At 34.4% G+C, this 23,723-nt stretch overlaps 3 protein-coding genes across 4 annotated transcripts in view; 2 read left to right on the forward strand and 1 right to left on the reverse strand.

Moving 5' to 3' along the window:
* The window catches only part of LOC139698105 (guanine nucleotide exchange factor for Rab-3A-like), a 37,287-nt gene extending 31,844 nt beyond the window's left edge, over positions 1 to 5,443 (forward strand). Inside the window, exons 8-9 of the mRNA XM_071597020.1 lie at positions 2,214 to 2,280; positions 4,650 to 5,443. Coding sequence (XP_071453121.1) covers positions 2,214 to 2,280; positions 4,650 to 4,741 — 159 coding nt within the window. The 3' untranslated portion in view covers positions 4,742 to 5,443. The remainder of the gene's footprint in view (positions 1 to 2,213; positions 2,281 to 4,649) is intronic.
* A 2,516-nt stretch (positions 5,444 to 7,959) lies between these two features.
* LOC139698020 (protein broad-minded-like) lies at positions 7,960 to 16,865 on the reverse strand. Its single transcript, XM_071596876.1, has 9 exons — positions 14,319 to 16,865; positions 13,367 to 13,635; positions 12,433 to 12,595; positions 12,110 to 12,324; positions 11,176 to 11,324; positions 10,438 to 10,605; positions 8,931 to 9,117; positions 8,586 to 8,804; positions 7,960 to 8,277 (listed from the first exon to the last, which is right to left on the reverse strand). The coding sequence occupies exons 1-9, from the start codon at positions 16,513 to 16,515 to the stop codon at positions 8,146 to 8,148; spliced, it is 3,699 nt and encodes a 1,232-aa protein (XP_071452977.1). The 5' UTR covers positions 16,516 to 16,865; the 3' UTR covers positions 7,960 to 8,145.
* A 226-nt stretch (positions 16,866 to 17,091) lies between these two features.
* The window catches only part of LOC139698111 (transcriptional regulator ATRX homolog), a 75,918-nt gene continuing 69,286 nt past the window's right edge, over positions 17,092 to 23,723 (forward strand). For both annotated transcript variants that reach the window (XM_071597026.1, XM_071597027.1), the window contains exons 1-4: positions 17,092 to 17,376; positions 17,939 to 18,075; positions 18,828 to 18,949; positions 21,964 to 22,092. In XM_071597026.1, the coding sequence (XP_071453127.1) occupies positions 17,967 to 18,075; positions 18,828 to 18,949; positions 21,964 to 22,092 (360 nt within the window). In that variant the 5' untranslated portion in view covers positions 17,092 to 17,376; positions 17,939 to 17,966. The remainder of the gene's footprint in view (positions 17,377 to 17,938; positions 18,076 to 18,827; positions 18,950 to 21,963; positions 22,093 to 23,723) is intronic.

The raw sequence follows: 23,723 nt of genomic DNA on the forward strand, positions 1-23,723 counted from the left end.
CGTGGTAGCGATGTACTGATTGAGGGGGTAAGGCACTCACTTTTTGATATCGGCCTCTGTTTTACTTCCAAGTCACTGCTAAGGTTATTGTCAAAAGTCATTGAATCTTTCTCAGGGTTGACTTTTACAGTTTTAGCAAATCATACACACTTACATAGATTATTATTCTTTTTCAATGCAAGTGAATGTTTTAAAGTTGTCATTTCCTGTAGGAGCATGTCGATATCAGATGCCATGTCAGATAGTGCAAGCTTATTAGCACGACACGAAAAACATTTCTAAAAAGTATCTTTCCATTCAAAAAGAGATCATTTAGAATAAAAAAATGTGGATATGATTTGCAATTAATAACTTTATCTGCAGAATTAAAGGAAATATCACAGGAGCTACGCTGGCTTGCAAAATAGCTGGCCACCATCTCTAAAAAAGATGTAATGGAGATAAAACAGGAGACAACCTAGTCCAACACCTGCTAGAAAATATTTGCTGAAAGGTGATGAATGTCCGTTATTGTAAGGTTAAAAAAAATTTCATCTGCCTTTGAGGGTACATTCACCATTCCATGTTAGGCTGGCAACTAATTGTTTTATTTTGATATGTGTGTCATTAACCTCTGGCCATCGCCATTCAATATATGATGTTCCAGAGGTTTGGGTGCTAGATGACAATATTTATGAAATGATTGAGCGTTGGACAGGATATAACAACTGAAGCATTAAGAACCTATGTTTCTACTTTAGTTCCATGGGTTCATTATTTTTACAATTTCTATGCATATTAATAAGTTTTGGACTAATTTTTAATTCCAATATAAGTTTCTGCAGGGGTTGCAATGATGAATATTTACAGTTACCTGGGATCCTGCTGCATTCATTTGTATTCAAACTCCCAATTGTATTTGTGTCTGAGTAGAATATTTGCAAGCAATATGATGTGGGGCACACATGTCTCAAATATGTCTTTAGGAGCCAATAAACATTAATCAATCCATTGCATATTGTGAGTAAGAGTTTTGGCAGGTATCCAGCAGACATCTTTAAATGTGAAATGTCAAGTGGATGAGCATTGTTTTTGGCCTTGTGCTCCTTGATTGATTCATCTATTGTCTTGTTGAATCGATGTGTTCCTAGTGCTGGAGATCATGTCATCCTTGTTGAAGGCTCTCATTATCTATGTGATTTCTTCTGCCTCTTAGATGAAACATGGCAAATATATTATATCTATGCTTTGGATTGAAGAATAAAATATAATGTCCTGGTTCTTCTACTGTGGAAGAAGCAAGACAAAATTTTACTTGAAGATAAGCCAATCAGGAAGCACTATGTTGAAAACAGGTGGAAGCCCACCCTATAAAATACAATTTTTCCCAACATTTACTCAAAATTTTGGATCAAGATAAGCCTTAAGGATATTCACTGTCTGTTGTCTACAATAAGGAATGATATGAAGGAAACCCCATCAGAAAAGTCACTACATTTTTGTTATTGTCGTGTTATGAAAAATGGCTACTAGGTAATTTTGACTGCGGCAGTCCAAATTTTTGTATAAGGAATACATTAATATTGAAACACTGCTCTTTTATCATTTCCATAATAACCATCATAAAGAAAATTCTTTCGAATCTCTGTGCATCACAGTAAAAAAATCCATCAAGAAAATATCACTGCCAACTTTGCTTGTGAATATGATTACGAAGATGGAACAGCAATGCAGCAATTTCAGAGCGTAAAAACCATTTGCCCTGATTGGAATTTAAGAAAGAAAGAGAGAGCTTAACTGGCTAGAGCACTTGGTGGGACATTAAGAGATCTCAGGGTTCGTATCCTGGTCAAGGCGAATGATTTTTACACTCTGAAATTGCTGCATTGTAATGCACACTTAGCAGATGACTTCATTAAAAGTTGCTGTTGCAGCATCTCCTGCAGTTTCTTGGAATATGGGACAGCAGCATTAACTATATCTCATGATAGTTTTGAGTATGTGTAACAGAGAAAGCATTCAAAATTGTCTTTGAATAATTATGTTACATTCTCAACCTGTTCCAAGATGCAATGAATAAATATAAGGGAATAGTGTATCATGATCTTGGCATAGTGCAGTTGCTGAGATTGACTGCTTTAAATTATTCAGTATTACAAATTGACAATGTATGCAGAGGGAGAAAGAGAAAAAAATTAAACTTGTGAATTTAAAGAAGTTCTAATTTATTTCAGATTATTGCTGTGTGTGATTTTCTCAACTATTTAAGATATATTGAGAGAGGCTTAGTCAAGAGCTCAGGTAAGAATTATAGCAATCTCATCTTTGTAATATGAAGTGAAATAGTATTGAAATGATGTTGGAAGTTATTTGCATTCTATGAATTATGTGGAGTATAAGTTTTGAAGACCTTTCCATTTTCATAATTCTTCATTTCTTTAACTTACATGGAGTGCTAACTATCCATTGGTTCTAGCAGAAGGCATCTTCTCCCCTTCTATCAACTTCAATTCCTTTTATTTTTTCCTCTATGTTAGCAGCTAATGACATTTAATCTCTTGCATAAGTTTTTCCTTCTATACTCGAGTAATTTACCTGCGGCAATTACAATCGTACAAGCATCTTCTAAAGCATTGCTCTGTATAAATAGAAGCAGTGAGCGAAAATGTACACTTCTTTAAGCAAGTCTTATTTTTACATATCCTTCAGAAAGATTAAAAAAAAGAGAGCCTCCACCTGATTTAGTAGTTGAAATTATGTTGAAAACGTTGACTGAATGCCCATCACCTAATCATTTTTAGTGAGTGACAGCACAGAGAGAATCCATCTGCTCTTAATATTTAAAGAGTTGGAGAGTCGAGGAACCTTGATTAGTGGTGATTTAGTGTGACATCTGTGGGTCGTGAAAGGGTCATGGCAGATTTATGGGTGGTATCGCCGAGTTCCCTGAAAGTTTATCTCAAGTGCCACTCATGAAAACTTGAGGACCCTATTCTCCACCGATTATTGCATGCCTTTGGAAGAGCCTTAGCTGAGACTGGTGGATAGTATTAGAAAACTATTTTTTACTGAAATTTGTTGTCTCCAGAATAAATTTATGGAACTTACTCAACTTTTTGAAATGAAATAAGTAACTTTGTAATTCCACTTATACTGTATTTAGAGCACGACCTAGGTTTCGACTGTTGGACATCATCATCAGATGGTCCTCACAGAAGACAACTTTGTACATATAACTTCAAAGTGGAAGAGGGGGGTGATGGTCAGAGTGGGAGGGGTATAAAGGTTAAAATGTAGATAGGGAATAGAAAGTAGGATAGGGATAGAGAGGGAAGTCGAGCTTTGAGTGTCAATGGTTGGCTGTTAATGGGGTTTTGTTGGGGACAGGGAGCCTTGGATGTGAAAGAATGGTAAAGCTGGGAGGGGAAGGGATACAAAATTTCTTTAGAAAGTTTATATTTCCCATGGACATATTTTAAAATTTTTAATTCCTCCTTAAAATTTCTAATGCATTGAGTCTATTTTTTCTTATTTGCTACATGCTTTATTTTCAAAATGGATAATTTCAGTCTCAGAGTCACTTTTGTGGTCAGTTTCAATAAGGTTCTTTTCTTTGCGAAGAGGGATTTTATGAGTATGTTCCTATTCTTTATACTTGTCTTGTACTACTTTATCCTTTCTTTAATTTTTTGTTCCATCTGCCGAATAAATGTAGTGGAGCACTTTAATTCATACACTCCACTCATCATTGGGAACTTTATCTTTAGTTATGTGAGATCACGTTGAGGACCAAGGGATGAATTATTTTAAAAGGCAAATTTAATTTTTTCTCTTGGTAACTTCTTGATTAATTTTTGAGAAATATTCCCTAGATAGAGAATTTGTCCCCATTTGGCAGTGGGATTATTTATGGGGTATTATTCAGAGTTGTAAATTTTGTAAATTCTCTGTTTCTCCATGTTGTCATTATGAACTCTTCATTAAAAAAATAATGGCCATGGACTGGATGCTTTGGAGCAATTAGAAATTTTTAAATGTGGCCAATGCAAGGATGAATTTGCTAATTAAATTTTGTATCCCTTCCACTCTCCCCTTTAGATCTACCGCTCTTTCTCATCAAGTGCTCCCCCTCACCAACAAACCCCCATTTACAGCCAACAATTGACACCGAAAGCTGTACTTCCCTTTCCCTCCTATCTACATTTTAACCTTTTTTACCCCTCCACCCATTCTTCCCCTCCCACTCTGACCCCCGCTTCCAAAGTATATATGCAAAGTTGTCTTTTGATGAATGAACCTGATGATGGTATCCAATGTCAAAAGCTAGATCATGTTCTAAATAAGGTGTGTAGAATTACAAAGCTACTTATTTCATTTCGGCCTTTAACTGTATTAGCAGGTTTTTTTTCCAATCAAGTCATCTAAAAATGTTGTGCTTTGAGTGCAAATTTGCAATAATCTCTCTACTGTAATATTTTATTGAAAATGTGCTTTAACTATATACCTGACAAACCTTTTATTTTAAAAAAGGGGCTGTAATAGAAAATGACTGAGAAATCATTAGAGAGAAAATGGAGGGGTCTCCATGTCACTAATATTAAATGCATGTATAGATTTTGCTGAAAGAGTTTGTATCCAAAGGATTAATTTTGCTCCATGTCATTCTAAAGCTCATGAAACGTTCTGGGAAATAACTCGTCTGCGTAAGGAAATGGTGCTAGCAAGGTTGGGCCTACCTCCTAATGTGCAGTCAACTACATAAAGAACCTGGATTACCATTCATCAAAGCATCTTATTTCCTGTTATAATAAATTGGCATGTTAATTCTTGATTACTGTGAAAATGTTGCAGCTGCAAGCTTGCGATACAATTTTATAAATAACTGTTAAGTTTGTTGTGTTTCTACTTCACTAGAAAATATTATCGAATTTCTGGGACTATAAATGTAGGTAAGGTACCTGTGATCACACAGCACCACTTGATTCCTCTTGTGGAACATAGTGGGGAAAATATTGTATTTTATTTGAAAATTGGCCAAACCAAAGACCTATGGATATTAATGAGTTTCATCGTATGCTGAAATAATTTGTTATTTGATTTTGTACAGATATATTGTATAATAAGTTGCTTGGAAAAATTTTAATAAGAAATGATATTAAGAAAGAAATAGTTTTAGCACTAAATATTTCAAAAGCTGCCATTGTTGTATATTAGTAGTAGCGCCCTAATGAAATACTCATTTCCATGGTTAATGGAAGATTATGTAAATTGTATTTTATTGTTATTTTAACATACCAATGCTTTATACACCCATTTGTTTATGTTTGACAATATGTAAAGATTTATAATGTACCCCAGTTTATGATATATTTCATAAATTTATTTTTTAATTATTGAACTCTATATTGTGGTGTATCATGTCTTCCAGCATCACTACAATAAAAATTACTCAATGAAAATTCAATTGGAGTAACATGTGTATTCAGTTTTACTGCTTAGCCAATGTGAGTTTATTTTATGCAGATCACCACTTTCAATTTATTTCCACCATTATGAATAGCTGTCTTAGAAGTTCTCTGGTATGATAAATACTGTTAATTCATTGGGAACTACTTTTCTATCATCTCACATACTCAACATGTAAAGGAATTTTTCCAAGTTCCAAGTTATGTCTTCATTAGAATCCCTCACTCCCTACAGACATATTGCTGCCTTTGACAATGGACTTCAAACTAAGAGATTACTCAATGCATATTTGGTTGTATTCTCAATCTTGATGTTAATATCAGGTTACAAACCTCTACACTCCATTATACTATTCATATTGAACATATAAATACTCTAGTACGTACGGTGTTCGGTATCTCGATGACATACAAGTTCATGGTTTATGCGGAATATCATGTGATATTTCTCATCTATAGCAGGTTCTGATCATTAGATACCGTTATGTAAATATGTTTTATGGAATTAGAAATTATTTCATTTCTCCAAAACTTATGTCGCATTCTTTGAACTTGCATGTTTGACTGGGTACTGTGTAACTGATGATTTCATGTATTCCAATAGAATGGATGGATTAATTACCAGTTGAAAAATAATAGCATAGCTCTTTGATTCAATTTCCTTTCAGGAAATTTTCAGTTAGATCTACGCAAGAATTTAATTGCATGGTGAAACAATTTAAAAAATATCTTTCTGATTTTAATTTATGCCAGAATGTTGAAATTCCTGTGGCTTCTCAAAATTATCTCCTCATAGCTTACATACCTTTTTCACTAAGATGATGCCATGGCCACCAAGAACACTGCTACAAGGGTTCCTATAGCTCACTGGTAAATTGCTGATGGTCTGTGGTAGTCTTCCAGGCTTTGTCGTTGCATGATTTTCGTCCTTCTTTGAAATGTGGCCCCCAAAAATCCAAATTTTTGCATGCATAACACCGTCACCACATGTCTCACTTAATTGGTAATCAATTTTGATGCGTTTTAAACCTTGCAAGTGGAGAAGATGAATGATTATAAGCTGGTTATGTATGCCATGTCATTTTAAGTGTTGGAAATGCTTGCCTTGTATACAAGTGACCACTTATTTCATCCTCAATCATACCTTTCTACCTACTCCCAGTCATAAAAAAAACTTGAATACCTAAGAATGTGAAAGCACCTCATACATATTACTGAGGAAGGGAGAAGGAAAATTAAGGAAATTGAGGAGGAATAGGAAAGTAACCTAAACTCAGTTTTATTCACCAATGTCACTGTTACTTACTTAGCTGTTCCTTTACAGCCATTAGACAAATTACCTTCTCTCCTCAAGCAAGACTTCATCTTTGCTTGATCTTCTCATTATCCACTATAACAACGCAGATACAGTGCAAGGTAGTTTTAAAATCTACATTATTATTTTTCAAATCATAGAGTTATATCATAAATATATATCATATTTCAATAAAATCACTGGAAATTTAAAACATAGTGTGACCAAAAGAAATATCCATGTGGCCGCAGGGAGATATTGTCTGCTTACACTAAGAAAATTTTCTTCAAAAAGATAAGCCTTGAAACATTTCGTCTGCAGGTAGGTTGGAACTTCAAGTTGCCCTAATAAAGCTTTTCTTGAGTTACCTTTCTGACACTTGTTTGTAGTAAATTTTATCCATCTCCAGTACTTTGCATAAGGATTAACTGCATTTTCCATTAGTCCAGTAAAATCCTGTATTCCATTATTTCATTTCGTGGTAAAGCCAAAAATGGTCCCACAATACTCCAGAGCTTTTTTATTTCTTTTATTTGAATGGACTGAATGGCTGGTATAGTAACATTATTTGATTTGTTGGGCATGCAGGAGAATAAAAGAAGGTTCATTTCATGTTAAATCAATCAAATGTCTCCCTCTCGTGCTGCCAGATGAAGAATGAGCTGATGATGTGACAAAGTTAAACTAGTCTAACTGCTAAAGGGTTTCTCCTAGATTCTCAGGAATACAGATGCTTATATAGAAGAGAATATTGTGAACACAGGGAAAAGGTTGAGGGTTTACCAAGTAAGGGATCCATGGGTCTTTTTATTGATGTTTTCTATTTTTATTCATGTCAGACCCTATATCAAATGATCCTAATATGGAGGTTTCTGAAAATCATTATCATAAAATATCAACTCTGTAAAACCATTCAAATTAGTTAGAATAAGAGTTAAGGGTAAATTACAACAACTTTAGCAAAACCAAATTCTCTCATTAAGTATAATGAAGAAATTCATGTTTTCCTATTATTCCATGGTGACCAGTCTCTTTAATGCAATTAGCACAGTATTTTATGCTTGCAATTTTATAGCCACTATAACATGTCCGTTAGTGTCCAGAACATGGTGAATTATTGTTTGCCTCATTAGTTGGTACTACCTTCTTTAATATTTTTGGTACAAAATAAATTAAATTTGATAAATGATAATGCTGTTTTAAAAATAAAATGGCTTTTATTGTTCATTTATAATAATGATAAGTTACCACATCATGGTCTTTCGTGGAATATACTACAAAAAATATTTTCTTCTAGTGCAGTTCACTCTTTTCATTGTCACGAACATAATTAATTCAATAATAAGTAGTTGTGGCTGATGTTATGCAGGCATTTATTCCAAGAATGTAGCAACTCTAATTTTACACCTATAGCGATGATTTACTGAAATTACCAATACTTTTCATAAGGTTCTTTGTCACGGAATTGTGGTGTAGTTTATAAAGCTTTTCAATGAATGGTACATATTTACCCAAATGAAAATGTGTCACAGGATTTATCTGGAAAATAAAAATCACTGATCATGAATTCAGGTCAGGAAAACTATTAGAAATGTTTGGTGCAGCTGAGGCGAATAGTGCAAACATCCTTACTTCAAGAAGAAATTTTTATAAAATAACTAGAGGAAGTAAAGTCAATTAATATTCCATGAAAGTTTGAAAAATTAGCACGAGTGGATAGTAGAAGGATCTGTGAAATGGCCCCTTGATCGGTAAAATTAATTTTGACCCTAACTGTATTGGTAAAACAGGAAGTTCTGGTAAAAAAATTTCAAAGCCAGTTTTGGTGAATTTAAAAATCCACAAACCTTGATCTGTTCCCAAAAGTTCTCTGCAGATGTAGACATAATGTGAAGGATTATAGGCTCTAGATGCAAAAGTACTGCAACGCAATAGTAAACCACGTAATCTGGCTCATGTATGATGGCAATGCAAAGAAAATTTTTTATTTCTGCCCATTCTAAGACATTCCAAAAGCATTGGCTCAACCACTGATAAACCAACACTGCAAGTGAACCTGAAGATAACTGGTACAGTCAAAAAAATGGGATGTTAGATGGTAAAAATGCACAACTGTTGAGCCAACGGTCCAAATGGCTTTATGAACTAGAAAACTGTGAACTTTTATAATAATTAACTCATTCTTTGTTTACCTGAAAAGCAGCAAATACCTTGGGGACTTCAATTGAAAGAATCAATTCAATTTGCTCAATTAAAAGGAAAAGAAAATCACTTCTATAATTTTTTCCTGAATGTTCTGAGCATAAGCTGTCTCCCAAAGTGACCCATAAAAATGGTGCCACTTGCAATCTCAAAAGATTATTTATAAACAGCTGACACCTATACCAAACAAGAACTGTTAATATGTAGCTTAATGTTAACATAAAATACAACAATGATATAAATAGCAAAGTTTTCATAAGAACATAATAACAGGTACACATTAATAAAGTATAATATGTAATAATAATGGTTATCCAGTATTCTTCCCTTCCATTTTTCTGAATTTACACAAACACTTGTGCTAAGTGACACAAAATACTCTCTCTTATGGAAGTTGGCAGAAGCATTTTAAGTCCAACTACACTGAAGAACTGAATTTCGATAATTAGTAGCAAGTCAATTTTTTTTCATGCTGAATATCCCCAAGTGACCCCCCCAAGTGAATATCCCCAATCTGTTAACACCCTCCAACATATCTAACTACGATTATGTATAACTTAAATTCCCAGGTAAATGCAACTTGTCAGGAAGCTTCAATTACTATTGTTTGTTTTGTTGTTAATACTGGCATTGGCAAATACAACGTATCTTTTTGGTCAGCATCTAGATAAAAAATAGGACCGTGTTGGCTTGAAAGATAAATGCCATCAAACTCATACAAGTAATGAGGTCCAAGTTGAAAAACTATTTTCAGACTCATAATTTGTGACCATCTGCCCACAAGTGGATTACTTTATGTTCAGGTGCATTGCTGTGTACAATACACCTTAGTTGAATTTCTCTACTACATGATAATTTAATTATAGCAAAATGTATGATTTAGAGGGTGGCCACTTGGTCAGGAAAAGGAATTTCAAATTGAATTGAAAACTCTACAAAAAGGACCTAACTTTTTGGAAACCAAGAATATAATATGCATAATTTTCAATCACATGGATGTTCTATCTAGCTTTAAGAGTAGTTTGGGCTTAGCTTTTGCAGCCATGTGCACAAGTGATGGCATAAACCAAAACTTGAGGGGATTGCATGTGATGATACAAATGGCAACCATGGAGGTAAAAAGTATGATTAAAGTTGGGTATAAGCTCTTGCATATTAGTTTGTGGAGTATATGATTCTCAATACATGCAATTGAATTTTAATTATATAATTTTTCCACCATGATAGCTGAGCTCACTCGATTGTGGCATCTGATATTTCAAGTATGTACTAATATAGGTCAGCAGCTTTTGAGGTAAACATTGGAAAAATAGAGTAAAATTTGATATTCTCCTGGGGAATAGTTGGAAATTGAAATTCAGAAAATGAATGGGTCACCCTACAATACAGCTAATAAGATAATCGAGCAATCCAGGAACTAGTTTCTGCTATGGGGATGATAATAATCTATCAGAGGAAAACCACAATGAATAATATACATCTTGTAGAAGAATTTACCTGTCAATGTTTCCACAGCATATGAGAAACACAGTGGCCAAAAACCAATCAAAACCTAAAAACTCATTTCTGATGATTTTAATGAGACCATGGCTCAATCGCAGCATATAAATAAAGTTTGAATGCACGACGGGTGTAGACAGCAGAAGATTAAGCTTTACTCCATACCTGAAAAAAAAACAGCAAAATGAAAAGTATCAGCGAAAGGATTAAAATTAAAATAATTTTAACATTGACAAAGGTAATGCAGGCGTAACTTGGTCTACATTTTTTTATGATGACATAAAAGCATTGAAATACATGTATAACATAATTTGTAAATTCCAACTGAAATCACCAGCTATCCTTCACAGTGGGCTTCAGGACACTCCAAGAGCTCAACTTGTGCTATGCTATACTGAATGTAAAATCATGCCATTTTTGCAGTGTATGGAGAAATGCTAATGTGGTAAATCCAAACATTCAATTCACTACCATGCACGGCAAAAGCAGCCATTTTTTCCAGCCAGTAAGGAAAATACAGCCAAGGAGCTCCTCCCGAGTGTAGGATCATCATTAGCCCAATGTTCCAACAGCCTCAGATTGAAAACTTGACCATCATTCAGTGTTGCATTTGGCTTAAGAAAGCCAGCACATTGAGTCAGAGGTGCAATTGGTTCATCATAGGCAAAGAAACTACATTTCTTTTATTTTATTTTAACACCTGAACAGTTAAGAAAGAAAAAACAATGAGAATACCTTATTGCCAACTTAATGCCAATTAAATCTTCAGGAAACAAGGTGGTAGAAGAAATGTCTCCAGTTGAGGTAAGCTTATACTGGCCAGTATTTGGGGTATTTCCATACACTTTCTGCACTTCTTCAATTATTTCAATTAACACATTGCACTAAAAAAGAATTAAGTATGAGACAAGAAAATGTAATATACACATAATTCTCACACAACTATTTAATTATGTTTAACGATAATTAAATGAGGAAATAAATCATTGGTACTACTAGGCATTTTGAATACTTAAAAATGCACTGATCTCATAATATTTTTTTTTCAGCCCAATGAAAACCATATCGTAACATTACAAGGTTTATATGCTCCAGTATTTAGTGCTGGATAAATGATCTTCTACTGATTATTTGATTTCAAGCAATTAAAGAATATTTCCAAAGGCTAAACTATTTTTAGATAAAACCATTGGGTACCTATAGGGTAAATGCTTTCATATATCACCTCTAATCACAAAAATACTCAGTCTATATTAAATATAGAAGCCTGCTGGAAATTTAAATTAGAGCACCTTACCATTACCTAAAAAGAATTATCCATTTCATGCCTCTACTTCCTATGACAATCAAGGTTGGACAGAAAAGGCAGTAAATGATTATTAACTTAGAACAGAAACTCCCGACTAACTTAAATATTTATCTCTTGCCATTTATTTCCATACAACAATGTCTAACATAAAAATCGGTAAAGCAAATTCACAAATATATTTTCAAATTTAGTCCTTGAAAAATTTAAGCCAATGGAACTATAATACTCAGTAATTCACACGAAGTCATAAAACCCCAAGGGGATAAGAATTCCTTCTACTTTTCCAGTGAATGAAATTCCATGTGTGCTATTGTGCTAGCAATTTTTCTAATTATTCATCATGCTCTTTTGTTAACTTACTTTTATTTCTGGTGAAACATTTCCACTAAAAGTCAAGTAAAAAGCTTTACGGAGTTGACTTAGCCAATTAATGTCTCTAAGCCCATGCCTTGTGTTCCCTAAAAACTTCACCAGACCATTTTTATGCCGGCAAGGAGCACGACGTGAATGACTCCGGAAATGAGTACTCCAACTAATGGTCCATTGCTCAGGTGAGCATTCAGGTCTAGGCATTGCTGTGAATGGCAACATAATCAAAGACAGTTGCAATAGATGACTAAATAATGACCACAAAAAGAAGACATATTCTGAGTGAATTTCAGTCATAATATTAGAAATCATACCTGAACTCCTGGGAGTTTTAGTTACACATACACCTCGTTCATAACAGCTTTCTATGAAAAAGCAATTCTTCAATATCTGATCACAGTTTATGGTGATTTCATTACACATTAGTTCTCCATTTTCTTCTGACAAGCTCTCAATCAATATCTTCATTAAATGCTCCTTGAAAAGACTTAAATTAATTATTAAAAGGACAGAAAAGTATTGTTTTCCATTAAACGTGGACTAATGTTTACTGTGCACCCAAATTAAATCCTAAGTTTTAACATTCCTACAAGTGCAGATAATTTAAAAAGTCAAAGACTTAAGTAATTTTGCAGTTTTAATGGTGAAACTCTGAGATGTAAGTCCTTTAGATGGGAGTACATATATGTGAGCACAATAACAAAAATTTGCAATGTCCTATCTTAACACCAAAGATGATCAAAATGGAATCCATTCACCGAATGTTAATATAGAGAAGTTCCACCATGTCACTGGAAAATTAACCTCTTTAGACAGCATACCCAAAGAAACTAGAAATATTGTTTAAAACATAAAGCAATTACCTTTTTGTTGCTGGCTACTTTACAACAAGTAGCATGCAAAGAGCAAAATATTCCACTATCTGCTATATTATGTAAAGAGAGACCCCAGTTAACGTATACTCCTTGACCAGCTTTTGAATAAATGAAGTCCACATTAAGTGGAGCATCAATAAGTGAATACCTGTACATCTTAACTTTTTACCATAAGTAGCCAAATATTGTTAAGCAGAATAATAAAGACTTTTTTCTTGGGCATAATACAATATGGAAGATGCAATTGTCCATGCAGTGTATGCAAAATGTGTTATATACCATGACACAAGGAAGCTGAAAACATATTTTAGCTTTGGCAGTTGATTGACCATAAAATGGTGCAGTGCAGGTAATGACTAAAACTTGTTCAAACCTGGATTAGAAATTTATGTTGCAGGAGAAGAGTGGTATCCAAACTAGACAACATAAATCTGAGGAGGCGCAGACCCAAATATAGTTCCTGGCAATTGTTGGCGTTAATTAGAGTTAATACTGTATCTTGTTTATTAACAGCTGAGTTATGAGGGTCTTCTGTAATACCTAATGTAAATTCAAACAATTCTTGCAAAGATTCTGGAGGATTTTTTCCTTCCACTAAGGTCCCTTCACTCCCTTCTTCCTCCAGAAGGAGTGATTTAACACCTTAAGGGAACGAACAAGAAAGAAATTAGGATCACAGTCCAGGAAATGTTTTAGAACAGCATAACATCCAGCCATGCCTGTAGAATTTCAATCCATTACTTTAATGTTACTTTGTGGATCCTCATCAGTCTAATCCATCGAGTGTCATCAATCATAATGCGACTGCATTGATAAAGTTAAGCCTTCTAGAGTACATATACACTATCTATTGCTTCCACAAAAGTGCCAGTTAATTTTAAAAAAAAAGATGGATAAATAGTAAAATATCAAATATAGAAGCAAAGAGTAGAACATGACGGAGGTCCTTATAAGCAACCCATATGCTGAATAAATTTCACTTTCAGTGTGATTGCAATTGGATCATAATCAAAATGAATTCGTGTGGCCAATTTGCAACCCTACTGATAGGAATTACTGCACCATTTAAGCGTTCAGCCATTACATTTAGAAGTATATCACAAATGAGTGCAACAACTCTTTTAACCTCACAAAATATATACACCTTTATTACTTCATAAAAATATGCAGAAAAAGAATTAAGATGCGATTGAAATTTATGATTTTTTTAATACCAAACCATGTGTTAAAAATACATATAAGTGATTGGTGCTAGTTGATTCATAGCTATACTGGCTTAGATGAGATTCAGTCACAATGCTAATATATGACATTGGTATGCTTACCTCTTAGAGCAGAACACAGGGAGAGGAAAACGTTCAAAGCACTCTGCAAATTCTCCAAACTCGTTCCAGAGAAGTGATCTAAATTATTCTCACTCCAGGACTTCCACAATATTAATAATGCCATGCGCTGCACTTTTTCTACTGCCAGAGCCTCACAACCACCATTGAGTAATGTTGATGACAGCAACAGCTTTTGAAACCAACTACAGCCCCAAGGGAGTGTTGGCTTTTTATAAAAGTCATGTATAACGGGGAATAATATTCTTTCCCTTTCTATCAACCACAATCTTCCCGACACAGCAGCAAGATTAATGACAATTGATTCCAATAAGTCTAATACAGAGTAATCTTTTGTCATGAAGAAATTGTCTGAAGTAACTGTAAGTGCGCCGTGTTCAAACTTTCCTTTTAATTGGCAATAAAGGGCAGCAAGCACCGGAATTATATTTGATTCTTCTATTTCAGCTAATCCTTTAGGTGAACGACTAATCAACACACAGCAATCTAACAAAATTTTCAATGTATCAAGGGGCACATCGGGATAGTTTCTTAAACATTTACCAGAGTGGAACAAAAAAATTCTAGTGGGACTTACATCAGCCATGTCCATTTCAAAATTAAACCTTTGGCAAATGAATAGGTTTTCCAAGCCTATTTTGGACTGTAACACTAACTTCATACGATTAACGACATGTGATTTAATAATTGGGAATGGTTTCACTTCTAACTTTTGGGGATTTTTGTAGAGATCAAATAATGGTTCCAAAAATAAAACTTTATAAAATGAGTTCGCAATGTTATGGTTAATAAACAAGGCAATATGTTTATTAAATAATTCATGAAGGAGTGAGGTACTTTGGGGAGAATTATTCAAAAATCTGATGAAAGACTTCAAAATTTCGTTCAACGTTACCCCACTACTGGACTGTATATATATGTTTCTACCTTCCTTATATCTGAAACAGTAGCAAAATATGTGCAAACAATGAGAAAATGCACTGAATCTTAATTGGTTCCCACTAATTGAATTGTCTAGCTTAGTACCTAAATCTCTCATTTCTATCCCATTTTGATCTTTAAACCAATTTGAAATTGTGATCAGGATATGATTTACTAATAGAGGACTTTCAGATATTTTTCTGAAAGCAACGACACGTATACTAGTATGATGGAAGGACCTTTTTGCCCACCTGGCCTTGGGATCAATTAACGCAAACAGATGTAGAGTATTTATTTCTTCAACATTGGTGCCCTCTCTGCCTAGAAAACTGGAAATCATTTCAACCACATTTTCCATAATTTCTTCCAATAATTTCAATGGTAACCTAACGTATTTTTTGGACCCATCTTTAAAGAACTCAGAAATCAAACTCATCGTTTTCAATAGCTTTATATTTAGGAATTCGGTAAGACTAATTCCTTTACTAATACTTTCAAGTTTGTATTTTTCCCTTCGGAATAAAAAATTATTCTCAACACTGGATTTTAGGCTCATAAAACTTTCATACATGGCAACATTGGAAGCTGATAGAAGGTATCTAGCATGGAGTTTCAACGCAAGAAAGTATACAGATTCATTTTCAGACCCAAGACATTTCTTCAACATGGCTCTAACGTTTATCCAATAAGATGTTTCAAACACTTCGGCCAATGATGCCTTTCCTAACTTTGATAACATGACGTGCTGTTCTATTATTCCCTCTCTATTTCTGCAAGACAAATATTTATCCCTGTCAAGACAGTTTTGTATCTCTGGGGTCGTGCCTTCAGTACCAGTTCCCTGTAAATCACCTTCACCAATTATCCTCTTTTGAAGAATAAATTTGTCGTCAATGATATTCGAGTTCATTTTTACTGAAATCGAGTTGAGCACATCGTCTATGTCTTGTTTCACGTCGCACATAACCGAATCCATCTCCGGGGAGGATAAAAGTTTCCTTGTCGAGGCTGCCACCGTTGTCGGATTGAATTTATCACTATTTGCGTCCATCGATTCAACTTCTTTCGCGATAATTTCTTTCATATGACACAGGATGTGACTTCTAATACACTGATATAGTGTCTTTCTCGAATGACCATCATTACACATATTCGAATTGGTGGAAAAAACATGATCAAACACGGCACCTTCCACGAGTTCTTTAACGCCTAATGTAATATTTGCCTTTGAGTTAGCTGCGCCAATATGTTCGTCCATGATCTTAACATGCGATGACTATGTAACAAGAAATTAGGAGAAACCACAGTAAGAAAAGTTATACTTACTATAAACTTAGACAGGGGAGCATAGCGAGAAAGGAATAACAAACGGGAGGCAACAAATATTTCACTTTCACTCGGCTGTAAGTTCGCCAACAGCAAACAAATACCGAAAAACTACCGTTTACTAAAAATTCCTGTTAATCGATCAACATTATTATTACCCCAGTTATTATGAAAACATACCGAATACAATGAATTTGTTTTCATTGATCTAATTAGAAGTAAACCTAAACTTCCTCTAAGAATAACAGATAAAACTGGTAAACAAAAATATCAAATCCAGAAGATAACATGTTCCTCTGTTATCGCTTCACGAAATCCGCCATATCGCTATATCGATGAATTGTGGGAACACAATTCGATTGAGCCGATTGAAAGATTCGTTACCAGAGCACGATGAACGAATCTTCTTGTGAACTCAACCAATCACGTTCATGATAATTTTTCAAATTGTACATTTGGTAGCATTGGCCAGTGCATCATTTCGGTGATTTCAGGGCATAGAAATGATTTCATTATTTGTGTGAACTTGGATATGTGCGTGAGAGTACAAAATAGGGTTTAGGTTTATTCTTTCCTTGTTTATGTACCATCGTAAACAATATGATGAGTATCCTTCGGGTAAAATACAACTTTAACGCCCTGGAATCCATTTCATTTATGTGACTTGGTAGAAAGCCGAAATCAAGATAGAAACTGGTGAAAACAGTATTTTATCTAGTTGAAATTCTCTCTAGAGGTTTCCCGGCCGTTCGCATCGTCCGATGATACTTAAAATGCTGTATCAGTTTTAATGGTAATAACGGATATGTTAACTAAAAAAATTCCGGGGAATTACCCTGGAATTATTCAAATATATTTGACAATCAGACGCTTTAATAGTTAATCCAAGCGAGAAAGCAGTCGATTGTTGTTAGTTTTTCCAAGTGAATTTCGTTAAATTTTGTTAAGGAAAAGTAGCGGTTTTAATATTCGTGTTTATTTGAAATGTGGAGAGCTTTTCATTTTTTGTTTGTAGTTTTCTGTTTAAGGTAGATGGCTAATGCTTCATTTCTAAGATTCACCTAACAATACCAAACCGAACACTTTTAAGTACAAACCTTCATTTCCGCATATTTTCTAGTTACCTGCTTTGTTAATACAATTTGCTATTGGCATGGTCCGTTGATTCTCCCTGGTGCTCTAGCACCCTACGTTCCCAGCTACCTTCCTCCCTAAGTATTTTTGACTGGCGTACTTTTAAAACTGAATCTCGGTGGTTTTCGAAGCGTTATGTTTAGACTTTCTCGGCAACTCTTGTATGTACAGAAAGTAGGTGACCCTTAATGCTAGTGAAGAATATTTTCTTTAATTTTTAGGTGAACTTAATGGACTAAATCATAAACAATGAACGACGTCGGTACCTCGCACACTTCGGGAAGAACGATCCAGGAAAGCAATGTATCAATAACCGCGACAGATGAAGAAAACCGGTACAGGAAGAAATTATTTCCAGGTACGAGGTCAACTAAGTTTCCTTTTTCGAAAACAACCTGCCCATTTTCAGCCTGAAGACTTGAATGATTCTAGTCAAACTGCATGTAGGGGTATTCACAATAGAAAATTTAGAAATTATATTAGGTGTCACATGACACTCCTCAGTTGATAACCTCATGTTTGCTGGGAATTTATTAAAATACTGCCATTTCATGACCTGCATTTACATGTTTGGAGCCTCACATTTTTACAATCAAGAGCAGGCATTAACTCTTAGGTACATGTAAAGGCGGCTTTTTCCAGGGATCCACTTTTCCACACACTACATAAGGACACACTGAAATGAAGGGCATTTCCCACAATGTTGTTCCCAATGCCATTTCCATGTGAAATTAGAAGCTCTTTATTAGTATAACTCATGTTCCATTATCTTTCACTGAGGTAACACGTTTGGGGCCAGTCTAAAGAGCATCACATGAAAAAAATATTCACATGATTGTATGTCATCCTTAATAGGATTTCAAAAGACCCTTGAAATAGCTAGAGTATACACGCACACAGAACCTTTTTGGTCAAGTGAAAGTAACTGCGTTCCTGGTATGTGCAAGTAGTTAAAGTGAAAGACAAGCTGGTAGCGTAATAGCTACCAAGTTGTCTTTCACTAAATGGGGATCCTAAACGTAATTTTAGTAAAAACCCAAAAATGGGGAAAGGAAATATGAAACTCTTATTGCATCCAGTTTTTCACTTTTTGTCTTTTTTTCCTTTCAGAGTCAAGTAGTGTGTTGAAATCCACTGTGCGTTGCACGGCTTGTGGTACATCATTGTTGAAGGATATAACTAAGAGGAAAGATGTATTTTTCCATCCAGTGCTTCAAGTAATAGTTTGTGAGGTAAGATTGACTTAAAAAGTTTTATTTCTCAATGTGTGTGCTTTTCATTTAGTTGTGCATGGCATCAAACTTTTTATTTATCATAGGCTCTTCCAAGTATGTGCTCTAAACAAACTAATTCAAGTACACCAGTGTACTCCATTGTACATCGTATTGTGTGTGTATTACCATATTGTTTTGTATGTATTTATTGATCTTTATTTTTTCAATTTCATTTTACAATCTTGCAGGGTTTTCGCTGGTTATTCTCACCCCCCTTCTTTGTGTGTGTTTTTTTCTGCTTGGGTTTTTACTAGGTTCTTCATGTCTGAACTCCCCATGTGTTTCCCACAAAATCATATCTGATGCTTATTTCTTTTATTATATTTATGACTTTACCATTATTTTCTTTTTCTTTTATATTGCTTTATAATTCTTATTATTGTTGTTATGCACTTGATGAAGGGTTAAATAGAATAAGGTAACTTACAGTCTCAAATTTGCCCGAATAAAGATAGTAATCTATCATATTTTTTCATGGGATTTCATTGTTGACCCTTCAAAACGTTTGCTAGTGTGATTTTTTAAATCTCACACACTAACTATGGGTTACCTATCTATTAAGATGGGATAGTTCCTTACAATGCCTGTCCTCCATATTGTGTGCATTTTATTTGCCTTGCATTATTACCATTATTTTTTAATACCGTCTTGCTATCTTTCTTCTACCGTCTGCCGACTTCACCTAGAAACTTCCTTTTTTCTCCCACCACATTTAAAACTAAATCATTGGACTTATCCTATGTGCAATTTAATTTTGTAAATCTCCTCCATTCTCACATCTCAAAAGCCATAATTCAAACTTGTGCTTCAATGACCAGGTTTCAGGTCCATATAGCTCTAGGCTCCAAATGAAAGCATTTACTAATTGTTCCTTTGCATCTTTACTCAGTATACTTGTAATAAATTCCATTCTTCTTTTAATTGCTTCTTTCACCAATACTATTCTTCTCCTAATATCTTGATTTTCACTCAAATTGCTGCCTTGGCACAAATTTGCTTTCCTGCACTAGTTTGTTCTCTCTCTTTAATGTTTGACCTGGTCTTCCTACCTCTATCCATCCATCCATCGAGTTTTTTATTACTTATTACTTTGGTTTTCTTGTGGTTAACCTTCATCTCATTCTTCTCACGTCTCTCCATAAAACACTCAACTTTTTACAAGAATTTTATTGACGATATACTTACATCGACTTAATAATCTTCAAAGTATGCTCCTTGAGCTGCTACACACTTAGTATAACGTTGCTCCCATTCCCCGTACGCCCGCTGGACATTTTCTTTGGGGATGCCGTTGATGACCCTCGTCGAAGCCTCTTAAACGGCCTTTATCGAGTCAAAACGTCGTCCCTTGAGCTTTTTCATCAATACAAAAATTTTAATTGTCAAGCTAATATTCCAATAGAAGACACAAGAAGCATAGATTCATAACAAGTACCCACCCATCTGCAGCATCAATTTCTATGAAGTTTTTCACTACTGTGGTCCTTTAGGTAACTATTACTTGTTTTTGTGCAAATGTAACCAACTCAGTTACCTCACTCTCTGCTTTCATTCCAAGCTCAGGCCGCTCGAATGCTACATTTGACATTATCTCTGCAATGGATCAGCAATACCTACACATTCACCAGCTGTCATCCTTCATTTATCCTCCTTTCATTTAAATAAAGAACAGTTAACTTCTGAGAAATGACATTAGTTTTCCTTTGTAATATTCAATTTTAATGATGCATTGTACAGTCGTTGATGTTCTCTGGCATACTTAAATTTTTCCATCTAGAATTGAAATATATTCACTTGCGTTGGTGGTTTTTGTTGCTAAAATATTTAAGAATATTGTGAATAATTTTCTTTGGTGCTGCAATGCCATCATACCACCTGAGGTCGGGCTCTTGCTATCTCTCAGCTTCTGGTAACGTTATTTCCCAAGCCTTTCTTTCTATATTGTAGAAATTTAATTCAAACCCAAGAACAAATAGAGTAACCTTCTTCTTTTTATGATTGAAAAGTGTGCAGAGCAATACCAACTCCCAACAGAAACATTTACATCCAGTATCTCAAGAAACTTTGTGTTGTTTAATGCTCCAAGTTGTATTTTCTTTTGCTAGCACTCTTCTTTGGGTGCTATTGATGAAAGTTACTATAGTCTCTCTTCTGTCCCACTGACCAAAACAACCTTTGGGTTGATTGCACTGTTAATGGTTTTTCATTTATTCCATCAATGATGATGCTGTGGAATTATCTGCCCTGTGAGGGTGCCCTGCTTATATCAGCAGTGTATCTCAAAGCATTAAATGCCTTTATATTTTCTTCTTTATAGCTCTCCAGATTTCATGTAAAGTTCATTAATCTGCAAGGGTACTGCAGGAGGAAAATAGAATTTAGAGGATACCAATAATTTAGTGATGCCTAGACAGTGTCAATAGTAAAAATTTTAGATGTCTTGCTATCTACTTACTATTTGTCACCTATGTATTAATATACATTCTTCATTTTCGTTAAATTCTCTGGAATTAATGCTCAACATAAATGTGAACCTCTGGTATATGACGTGATAAGAATGCATCCTGGAAGAAAAGTATTTATACATTTTTTAACTATTTTATGTACATTTTTTTTGTCAAAATAATTTGTCATTCAGGCTTCCAGGTATTGTTAATCCTTATGATCATGCCATTCTTAATCATTGATTATTAATAATTACCTTGTCCTCAAGCAATACCTTCTGTTATCAAGTAGTTTTATATTACCAAGTTTTAAGTGACTTCATCAAGAATTATACAATCACATCCAAGGATTGTATTAACGAAAATTTGTAAAATATTCATTTGTGTTGCATGCAGTGTTCTTTTTATGAAATAGAGCCAAGTGATTTTCACAGTTTTAGTCTTTTAATGAGAAAAATTGCTATCAAATGAAGCTAGTAAATCATAAATAGTTACAGCATCTCATTTACATTTTTAAAACATGAACAGGACTGCCGAGCTTTCTATGGAGATGGCAACTTTGCACTTGACAGTGACAATAGTGACACTTATTGTCGTTGGTGTGCCCAAGGAGGATCTCTATATTGCTGCAGTGCTTGCAACTTTGTATTTTGTAAGGTAATGTTAACATTCATTATTTAAATATTTACATTTTAAATGCAACCTGTTAGTGTTTACTCAGTACAATCAAAATTGCTCCAATGTAAATCTTAATACCATAATTTTTTACTCTACATGATGAAATTGGTATGCGCTTTTATCCTGTATTCTATTCTTATTCAGGTCTGGGTTGATTGTGTTGTAAAATGATATGTTGCTCAGAGTAAGAGATACAAGTACCATGTGATTTGTGCTCCTTATGGAAATGGTCACCTTAGAAAATAGTTTTTTTACTATGTATCAGCTAATGTTTGAATTTATGAATTTCTAAATACATATTTGATTGGTAACACATATACTTCAAGCTCATATTTCCAATTTTGTGCTATACATGAAACCAATTATTTCATTAACAGATACTTGGTAGCCTAAAAACATGTGGTTTGTGTAAGTTTTGTTATTATTTTAGACTTTTCAATTGTGATGTGAACTGCGTGGCTACCTCAGTCATATCGTCCATAATTATTGGTCGAGATTTGGACGGTATAATAGGCTAGAATTAATACTCTTAACAAATGTCAAAATGGAATTATTTCGGCCAACAGGGTAGTTTCCTATTTCCAAGGAAATATAACTATTGTGCTGTTTCACAAAATAAATAAATTCATTCACAATTATAGAGTAGAAGAAAGATTTTATATTTATTTTAAAATGATTTTCAAAAAGCCATGTTTTTCATAGGAATATGGCAGCAATGATGAACACATGTCATGGACCAGCTATATTCGTCAGCATAAAATATAGGTCGTTTCCCAGTAATAATTTTTGTCATCCCTTGTTTTGTTGAAAGTAATTTGTTCAGTAAGTGATTTGAATGGCTTTATTACTGAATTTGTTTGGAACCTCTGATTCTCTGCCAAAGAAAGATGGGGAAATGTTGATGGATTTTTGTTTAGGATGATATCTTTGGGTGATTCACCTTCAAGCTTAAATGAAGATAGTCTAAATCTTATAGGCTGCATGTATACAAACAATATCGTTATGATTCAAGTTTAATTTGACTTATAAAGCATGCATGCTCATGTATTTTATGGTGTTAATGTAAACATTGTATACTCAGAATTGGAAACAAGTATTTCCGTTAATTGGCTATAATAAGATCTGTAAGTAGCCATAAACTGCAGTTGACTTTATTTGATACTGCTAGATATGCTCTTTGGAATCCATGAGTGGTTCTCAAACAATATAGCAGTGCAAAACAATAAATGAAAGTTTTTGTATCTCTTATTCAATACCCCTGTAGGAATATGATATGAAGGCATTATGACGTGATTGGTCAACAGCAGAAATCCCAAGGGCTATATGCCACGGGCAAACCATTCTGCTTTGTACACAAACATGTTTACTTTTATGCAGACATGCATGGTTTGTATCAAAAGTTTCAGAAAAAGAGATTTATTTCAGATCTACATCTACATCATACCCCGCAAGCCGCCGCAAGGACGTGTGGTGGGGGTTGTTAGGTCACCAACTGTAAAAAGGAACAATACCACATGCCAAAAAACAACACGGAAAATTACGCCCACAGCAGCTCACACACTCATGCAAAAATCCCTTCATCCAACACTCATGCAAACGCATACAAAACA

Source organism: Hetaerina americana, unplaced genomic scaffold (genome assembly GCF_022747635.1).
Source record: "Hetaerina americana unplaced genomic scaffold, ioHetAmer1.1.p SCAF_8, whole genome shotgun sequence".
NCBI classification, from domain to species: domain Eukaryota; kingdom Metazoa; phylum Arthropoda; class Insecta; order Odonata; family Calopterygidae; genus Hetaerina; species Hetaerina americana.

Excerpts from the sequence above, each read along its gene's own strand:
- LOC139698020 (XM_071596876.1), bottom strand. The coding sequence starts at position 16,515 with ATGGACGAACATATTGGCGCAGCTAACTCAAAGGCAAATATTACATTA. Across the intron at positions 11,325-12,109 it reads ATGTTTCACCAGAAATAAAA|TGCAATGTGTTAATTGAAAT; the intron begins GTAAGTTAACAA and ends ATTCTTTTTTAG. Across the intron at positions 8,278-8,585 it reads ACTTTTGGGAACAGATCAAG|ATAAATCCTGTGACACATTT; the intron begins GTTTGTGGATTT and ends TTTATTTTCCAG.